Below are 9590 nucleotides of genomic sequence, written 5' to 3'. Positions count from 1 at the left end.
ACGCGAGCTGACCTCGACGTCCTGATCCGTTTGCTGCCCGGCGCCGCCGCGCGCGCCACCAAGAAGAAGGGGGAAACCGCAGAAGAAGAGAAGAGGCGCTCGTCGCGCGGGCGTTGGGTCGATGTGGCGGGCACGGGACAAGAGGATCCCTCGGATCGAAGGAAAAGCAGCAGCAGCAGCAGCAGCCGCCACAAGGTGCACAGTGGAACTGGAAAGTGGAAACTGCAGAGGAGCAAGGCAACAGTGCAGTGCGAATCTCTGCAGCTGACACTCCTGTCCTGTGGAGTGTTGACTACTAACCCACCCAGACCTGATTAGAGCAAGTTGAATGGTATAACTAACTGGTACCTCTGATTTATCCGTAGTTAATTTAATAGCTAATTTATATAATAGTAACCTATAAAGCATTAATATATAGTCCCACATATCATACATATTGCGTCTTAGCATCCGTGCTGCAGTTAGCTATAAATTAGTAGCTCACTACACTTCTCTTCTATGCCATACTCAATAGCCATCTAAAAAGTTTAAAACTAAGATAAAACATTTCTTTCTTAATACATAGTTTCATCTATTATTGTTTACTAGTTACATGCAAGACATAAGCTTTCTAGGTAACAGTGCATAGAAAGTTTCATCTCCATAAAACTCATTTCATCTATCTCTTCATTAATACTTTACCACATTATTAAAAATATCTAAATGACATACTATTTATTACCTATAAAACTTGTTTACAGCTGACCTATAGTCTGCTATTATATATATGCTCTTAGCCGCCCCAAAGTTAGACTACTCGTACTTTGTGTGTGTGTGTTACAAATCAAATGGCTTCCAACTTTGTGGATGGTTAGTTTGGGCGGCTTAATTTACACAAACAGAAATTTTGACAATCTTCAAGGTCTCCTTGGGAGTACTGAATTGATAAAACACAAGAAGAGAAAAAAAACACATGATTTTTGGTATAAATGCGTATGCAAAAAAAATGTTACAAAGGAAAATTTCGTGAATAATTTTTTAAATATGATTTAGGAATAACAAAGAAATTATGAGAGAGAGACAGAGGAAAGTTGCCGAGATGGTTAGTTTGGGCATAAAAAAAAGGCTTAATTTACATCAACAGAAAATTTGTCAATATCCAAGGTCTCCTTTGGATCACTGAATTGATAAAAACACAAGAAGAGAAAAAACACATGATTTTGGTATAAATGCATATGCAAAAAAATGTAACAAAGGATAATTTCATGAATAAAATTTTAAATATGATTTAGGAATAACAACTAAATTAGATGAGAGAGAGAGAGAGATTTAAGGAAAGTTGCCGAGATGTTGAACCGGCATTATGCTCACTCCGAGATGTTGAACCGGCATTATGCTAACTTTATTGTAGAAATTTTATACTTAACAGTTGAATGCCCATGTTTTGCTACTTATAAAATGTTATATATATAATGTCATGGGCGAATCCACCTTTCGGGCATCAGGGGTCGCTGCCCGGGCTTTCTGGCGCCAAATCATTGGAGGATTAGTAATTATATGATGCAAAATAATGTTGCTCAAGTAATTAAGAGTATAAATTATATATTTGATTAAATGTATGAGGTGTTCGTCGTCCAGGATTTAAATAATTTCTGGCTCCACCACTGTATAATGTTATTTTGCTATAGGGAATATCTAATTTAATTTGATTTTATATGTGGTTATCATTTTAATGTGATTGTTTCTGGACACTACTAAACTCAAGGGGTAATTTATAAACTTTACAATAAAAGTAGATAAGGTGCTGAATTGATGGTCACCATCGTTACTTCCATTTAAAGGGGTAACATAGCATTCCGATGGAATTTAATTGTTTTACTTCATTTTCCAAGAACTACATATTTGTCTAAATAGGAGTATTCAATTAAGACTATTAATTACAAGGCTCCTTTCACTATGTGTAAACCGAACCATTAATTAATTCCATTTAGACTATTCCATGGCTCCTGTTCACTATGCGTAAACTAAACGAACTAGGATAAACACGAAGAATGAGAGTTGACAGCCCCAATCTTTGTTCCAAACAACAAAACAAGAAAATTTCCAATAGGATTCATCCTGTTGAGTAAGAGGACGTAACAAAGCAACAAGACAAGATTTCTACAAAACAATCATGAGTTGCTTCATATAATCTTATGCCAAATTCCTCTGCTTTGCTAGCTCTCTCATTGCCTCTATGCACAAAGAAAACATGAGGATGAACAAATACAAATGCATACCATCATATCTACATATTCAAACTGTGAAAATTTCCCAACTTTTTCCCAGGGGAGTAGGGCTACAAGGCTACCATAACATCATATAGACCATAATGGCTGTGTTAAAAAAAATAAAAACATGGTCAATTTCAACAATAGAAAAACAACAAAACAATCATTGTGTATTATTGGACTGCAAATTAATTAAGGACAACAAAAAAAAACTGCATGCCCAAATCAAGACCTGACCTGTATGCTTGCTTAGAGCGGGTACAATAGCAGACTATAAGTCAGCTATAAGTATATTTTAAGGTGATAAGAGAGAAGAGAAACAAACTACAGATTTGTAGCCAGCTACAATACGAACTCCAAGACAAATATGTGTATAACAAGTGAGATCGGATATTAATTATATAGTATATGACTATTATATGAATTGACTATTAAGTTAGCTATAAATAATTTATCGTCAGCAATTGGTTAAGTATTGAACTTGCTCTTATATGCTCCTGGTGGAACCGGCTACACTACAGGAACAGGGCAGCTGCCACACCACACTGCATCATATATAATAATTGTACTTGAATATAATTTGCTTAGCTTTTAATTCTCGGTTTCTCATCATGAAAGGTATAATGATAAAGGGGAGAAAGTGATGGCTCACTTGAAACGTCCTGCTCCTGCCCCTCTCATTCGGCTCCTCTTCTTCCTCCTCCTCCTCCTCTTGCTGTTGCACAAGCAGCATCACCCAAGACGACATAGACCACCAACCCCAACCCCCCTTTGCTATCTCATCGTCGTCTTCTTCTTCTTCTTCCTCTGAACCATAGCTTGTTCAGACTGTCCTCCTGTCCTCTTCTTGCTCAGAGTTAGTTCAGACTTCAGACTGTCCTCTTCTTTCTCAGCTTCTAATCCAGGGCATAGACAGAGATATCACCCTTTTTGTTGCTGTGTTGCTGGTGTAAACTGAGAGAGAAGAACAAACAGGTCTTGCTTTGCAGAGGTTGCATCTGCTGCCTTCTTCTTGGTGTTCTTGGAGGGAGAGAAGATTAAGGGTGTGTTTGATGGGTAATTGCTGGTTTAGAGGGAGCTTAAGTATTAACAGGGTCTCTTCCAATGCAAAGCCAGGTAAGTCTACAGTTCTTTCAGCCTTATCATGTATTCTATTCATTTGGACAGATGGATTCTCTCTTCGACCTCGAAGTGTGAAACGCTGATGCCAAGTTTGTTCAATCCAAATCAACAAAACATCCAAATTGCATATTTATTCCATATTTGGCCTCTCCAGAAGCAAGCAACCACCATGTCCTGAAATTTGATTTTCCAAATCAAATTTTGTCAAAAAAAAAACCATTATTCACCTCACCATATTCAAACTGATACGCCATTTTTATTTTACAGAATTGTTTACACCTCATCGTGCTCTGAAACTAATTTCCCAAATTTCGTCAAAAATCTGTTTATTCATCCCATCATGCTATGAAACTAATTTGCCAAATCTTGTGAAAATCTTGCCGAAACGGATTTCCCAAATTTTGTAAAAAAGAAAAAAAGACAACTGTTTTATTCACCTCGTGGTGTTCATTGACACGAAGCCTCTGTTTGATGGCAGAGACTCCCAAGATCCAGAGCCCGTCGGAGAGAGACCGGAGCGACGAGAGCAAGCTGCCCAAGAACGCCAAGGAGGTGGAGGAGCTGCGGCTGGACTCGTCGGCGCGCAACCCGCTGGTCGCCTTCCCCTTCGAGAAGCTCAGGAGCGTGACCAGCAACTTCGCGCAGGACTCGCTCATCGGCGGCGGCGGCTTCGGCCGCGTGTACAAGGGCTCCGTCGCCGCCGCCGAGGGCGCCGAGCTCCAGCGGGTCGCCGTCAAGGTCCACGACGGCGACAACAGCTTCCAGGGCCACCGCGAGTGGCTGGTACGTACGCACGCCTGCCTGCCTCGCCGCCGCTTGCTTGCTCGCTCGCTGTTTCGTCGGCCGGCGGCGAGTGGCTGACCGAGTCCGCCATTGTTTTTGCGCGTGCGTGCACTTGCAGGCGGAGGTGATCTTCCTCGGGCAGCTGTCCCACCCCAACCTGGTGCGGCTCGTCGGCTACTGCTGCGAGGGCGACCACCGGCTGCTCGTCTACGAGTACATGCCCCGCGGCAGCGTCGAGTCCCACCTCTTCTCCCGTAAGTCCGGCGTGTCTAGCTACCTCTTCTTCACCCACCCATGCGCCCCTGGACCACCGGTGATCGCCGTGCCCCGGAGCTAGTGTAACAGGGTTCGCCGGTGCAACGCTCTTTGCTTGCAGGGGTGATGGCGCCGCTGTCGTGGGCGACGAGGATGAAGATCGCGCTCGGCGCCGCGAGGGGCCTCGCCTTCCTCCACGAGGCCGAGAAGCCCGTCATCTACCGCGACTTCAAGACCTCCAACATCCTCCTCGACGAGGTGCACGACGCCTCCAAAATTTTAAAATTCACTCGACAGTTCGAAATCTTGTCGAATTTCGTCTGAACTTTTTTCTCACTTTTTGGCGGGAATTGGACGATCGAACTGAAGGAGTTCAACGCGAAGCTGTCGGACTTTGGGCTGGCGAAGGACGGGCCGGTGGGGGACAAGTCGCACGTGTCGACGAGGATCATGGGGACGTACGGCTACGCGGCGCCGGAGTACGTGATGACGGGCCACCTGACGGCGATGAGCGACGTGTACAGCTACGGCGTGGTGCTGCTGGAGCTCGTCACCGGCCGCAAGTCGCTCGACAAGTCCCGGCCGCCGCGGGAGCAGACGCTGGCGGACTGGGCGCTGCCGCTGCTCACGCACAAGAAGAAGGTGATGGCCATCGTCGACCCAAGGCTCGCCGCCGCCGCCGGCGGCGCCGACCTGCCGGCGAGGGCCGTGCACAAGGCGGCCATGCTGGCCTACCACTGCCTCAACCGCAACCCCAAGGCGCGGCCGCTGATGCGCGACATCGTCGCCTCCCTCGAGCCTCTCCAGGCCGACGACGACGACCCGCACGCCGCCGGCGCCTGAGAAGAAGAAACAAAAACCAAGCAGGCTGGTGGCCATCATCTGCTTGCTTGGGCATGGCATGCCGGGATTAAAAATGTATCATAATCAATCAAGATTTGGTAGCGCAGATTAGGTAGTGATTAGTAGTTTCGATCGAGCGCTGAGTGTACTACGTACGAACGGTGTTAATGTGCAGGGAAGATGATTAATAACTTTAATTTCGATCTCTTATTTGATTAAGCTCTACTCTCTCTCTCTCGCTAGACCTGTCACCGGTTATTCATTACCGCCCACCACCCCTGTACCTATACCTATCTCATTTGGATAAGTTATGGGTTAAAGGATAATTACACATTAAAATTTTGGGTATGGGGATGGTATTGCTAATTTTACCTGTTTTATTCGTACGGATATAGTATGTATAAAGTTGGCCTAAAATTTTCAAATTCACATTCACGCTATAAAAATTATCAAATTTGATTAAAATTTGGTGAGATGATTTATTACTATAGGAGCAACTATGTACAAATTTCGATCAAATTTTTGCATGTGTGACTCACACATGTCATTTTTTTACCCATTGGTTACCTATATACATTGGATAACACCCATTTAATTTAATTATATGTAATTTTATTAAAAACAGATACGGATAAATTTGGATATGGGTACAGGTTACCCAGTACACCCCCGAGTGGCATGTCTATCTCTGACGGTATCTTGAGCTAGCCTAGCAGGTAATCTTCAAGCCGTCCGCGCTGCAGATGGGCCGCGGGGAATTTAATTGGGCTGGACGAGAGCATGAGCTGATGAGGTTGGTAGGCGCTCGCGTTGGAGATGAGACGCGTGGACGGGCAGGTCATTTACTGCATTTGGCATTTCTGGTTATAGAAAAAAGCTATTGTTTTCACACTCATAATTTTTTTAAACTGCTAAATATTTTTACAACAAATTGATCGTTCATTTTTCCAACTTAATTTCTAGGGGCGGATCCAACGCAGTAAAGCAGGATGGTAATTGTCTTCTTTCTCCTCCAGCTCCCTACTCTTTTTATATTTTTATCTTTTTCTTTCATAATTTCATCTTATCTTCCATGGGATCCAGCGGGTAGGGGGACTTAAGCCTCTCAGCACGCCTGCTGGATCCGCATCTGCTAATTTCACCATATTAACTTCTACTATAGTTTACGGGCTATTTTTTCTCCCTATAAACCATCTTATTGTTATCTTACCTTTAACAAATCAGATTTAAAAGCATAACCAACACTCCCACTAAACTCATATAAATTCCAAAAGTAGGGGATTTTAGATAAAAATAACTTTCTAACAGATCTCTTAGCCATTCTTCTAAGAATTAGAGATTCCTTCTTCGATAAAGTCGGTCTCACTCCCAATTTCATGTCGCCACTCCTTTTCATGTGTAGAAAATGTTTCCGACTTATAAATAAACTAATTTCGGTTGGTAGATTCGAGTAGGGCCATTTTTTAATGTTTAGTGAATCAATTTTAGCCAACTTTTTAGATGGATAGTTTTTTTTCACACGTTAAATTTTGTTTATGATTCCAAAGAAATAAAATTTCAACAATAAAATTTAGGCACTCTATTGACGATGCTATAAGACGCCAGTATTAAAATCTTTTTCGAATATAATATGATTCGCCTCAGATATTATAGCTAGTGCCTTGAGGCCACCCGCTTGAGCGAAGGCGGCGATGTAAATGCTCCCAACCGATCCCAAACTTTGCGCCCATTTTTGCACTGTGGCACCGGACGTATGCATGGCGCCTACATAACGCCGACCTCACGCTGCATATATATCGATCGACCCGTGCGTTTGTTGGCTGCAACAGTGTTCCTTTGACCCTCGCGTTGAGGAAACGGTGACGCACGTACTGGCGTTTAGCTTTGGCCCCTCCCATGCAAGCTAGCTTTAGAGTAAGTAGTATAATAGCATGCTATAAACTGGTTATCTGTTTATGTGGAGGAGAGAGGGGACGAGAGAGTGTAGGCAGCCTGTAAGCTTGTAGCCAGCTTTGGCACAAGAACCAAAAAACTCTACGAGAGTAACATGTAGGTCTTGCATTAATAATGAAAAAATAACTAGTATATGGATGGGCCAAAAGAAGACTATAAAAAGTCTTATAACTAGCTTGTTGACTATATTTTTTAGCAGCTCGCTCGCTGTGCTCATCATCGTAGAAGCGGAGCAGTCTAACTTAGGTAGCCACATAACTTGCAGTGTAACCATCCAAATCCGCATGATATCGATATGCACGGCTCGCCTGCTTCTCTGAGCTAGCTAGCTCGCTCGCTGCATTGAGCTCGCTTTGGTTTGGTAATATTTCCTTCGCAGGCACCGGTAAAACCATAATAAAAATTATCGGAGGTTTAATACATATTAATTATTTAATTTTTTTTACTTATACACTAATTAATATGATAGAATTTAGTAAGAATTAGATAATTTATTCGGGGTCCGAGTAGCAACACATAGGTTCGCCACTCTTCGTTGCTGTTGCTGTTAGATTCATGCATATATTAAAGGATATTGTTTATATATGTCTAAATTCGTTGTCACCCGTATAAATCTAGGTAATGTGTTAGAAAGTTTATGACACCATAGTTTTTATATATGTTCTATTCTCTTTTTTTACAAAAATAGAGAAAATTGTATTTTGGGCCACCTTTTAATTTCACTTTGGACCGTCCTTAGATCGACATCTAATTATTTTGGACTGCAAAAATTACTATTTTTATGATTTGGACTATATAACTCTATTTTTAAAAACTTATCTAGCCTCTCCTATGGCAAATATACAAACTGAATATAGATATGGAGTTTGTTGGTGTATTGGGACAGATACATTTGAGTTCGTTGGTTTGTACCTAAAAAATATTTAGGAGGGTCAAAATCACAAAAATGGTAAACTTACCCGGTCCATAGTGAAAAAATAGGTTTACGAGTGATCCAAAATAAAACTTAGTTGATAAAAGATATATCAAATTACATTCAAAAAATTTAATGTAACTACCATTTATTTTACTATGTTTTGTTTTATCATTACATGTAATTTAACCATGACTTATATTTCTACATATATATATAATTTTTTAACTAAATAAATGGTCAAACGTATAATTAAAAGTTAACAATATTAAACATTAAGAACTATATATCTACCACTCCCTTTGTCTCAGAATATCATGCTAAACCATGTGTTCCAAAAACTCCGCTACTATCTCATGAGCACAGTTTCTATACTGGTAATTGTGGCATTTTAAAAACATTTAAAAATTGCTTCAAAACTTATATTGACAGTTTTTTAAGTTTACAACGGCTAATACTTAAATTATCATTCACTACTGAGATATCTTGTTTTGCAGATCTTCTTCCCCTCGTTCACTCACTCGCAAACCCACCCTAATAAGGTTTAGAGATGAGCATGACCATTAAAGGCTGGTAAATTTTAAGGGAATATTTTGATTGATTGAATAGATTAAAAAAACTTTAATGCTGAAAGTTTATCTTTGCTTAATAGGAGAGTGTATGTGTTAAATTTGTTATATATATGTTGGAACAAATTTTAAATACTAGAAGTTGATATATTTTTGAATGGAAAGAGTACATAAGATAGAACTAATATTAGCACGCACATGTAATTTGAAGTCATCTACTCCCTCCATCCTAAAATAAAACTATTTTTATCACCCATCTTTTGTCCAGAAATGAAGCTATTGCTCCACCTATCTTATATCATTTCAACTAATCACAACTATTCTTTATTTTCCTCACCTATATATTTTTTCAACCAATCACATTCTTTCTCTAATCATTCTCACATACCTTCTTAATTTCCATGATCAACTTTAGAAATGGTTACTAGTTTGGAACGAAGGGAATATATGATAAACATTAAGTGATCTGTACCTACCATCAATATATAGGTAAGCCTAGAATATTGTAGGATGCATTCCGAACTTTTTTTTACTAATGATATATAAATTGTGTACTGCAGTAATGCACTGGTTAATTTAATTTTCTAAGCATCCTTCGGGCCTTGTGGTGTTAAGCCAACTTGAATTAATTTGCAGTTGAACTGTTAATTTTGCTCATTAAATTATGTGCAAATGACCCCGAAAAAGATCCCAGCGCCTCTGCTGCCCATCTCCAAAGAGGAATTAATGGAGCCAGGACCAAATTGTGCACCTGTTACAATGGGATTTGGATCCCATGAAGTTTATAGGCACACTATAGCTGTTTGGTCCTAATCTAACGCCCAAAAAATTTTTATGGCACTGTTCATACGAAAAACAATGTAGATGATACTGTGGCACAGATATTGTAGTATCAGATTGCAG

At 40.8% G+C, this 9590-nt stretch overlaps 1 protein-coding gene across 1 annotated transcript; it reads left to right on the top strand.

Moving 5' to 3' along the window:
* Positions 1-2915: 2915 nt before the first annotated feature.
* LOC102722526 (probable serine/threonine-protein kinase PBL16) lies at positions 2916-5471 on the top strand. The gene is made up of 5 exons (XM_015841655.2): positions 2916-3365; positions 3850-4154; positions 4273-4408; positions 4531-4667; positions 4779-5471. Exons 1-5 carry the CDS (start codon positions 3302-3304, stop codon positions 5250-5252), a joined length of 1116 nt encoding a protein of 371 aa, XP_015697141.2. The 5' UTR covers positions 2916-3301; the 3' UTR covers positions 5253-5471.
* Positions 5472-9590: the final 4119 nt, after the last annotated feature.

Source organism: Oryza brachyantha, chromosome 10, assembly GCF_000231095.2.
Source record: "Oryza brachyantha chromosome 10, ObraRS2, whole genome shotgun sequence".
In the NCBI taxonomy this organism is placed as follows: Eukaryota; Viridiplantae; Streptophyta; class Magnoliopsida; order Poales; family Poaceae; genus Oryza; species Oryza brachyantha.
The sequence above is the reverse complement of the archived record's forward strand: the minus strand, read 5'-3'. Positions and strand labels throughout refer to the sequence as shown.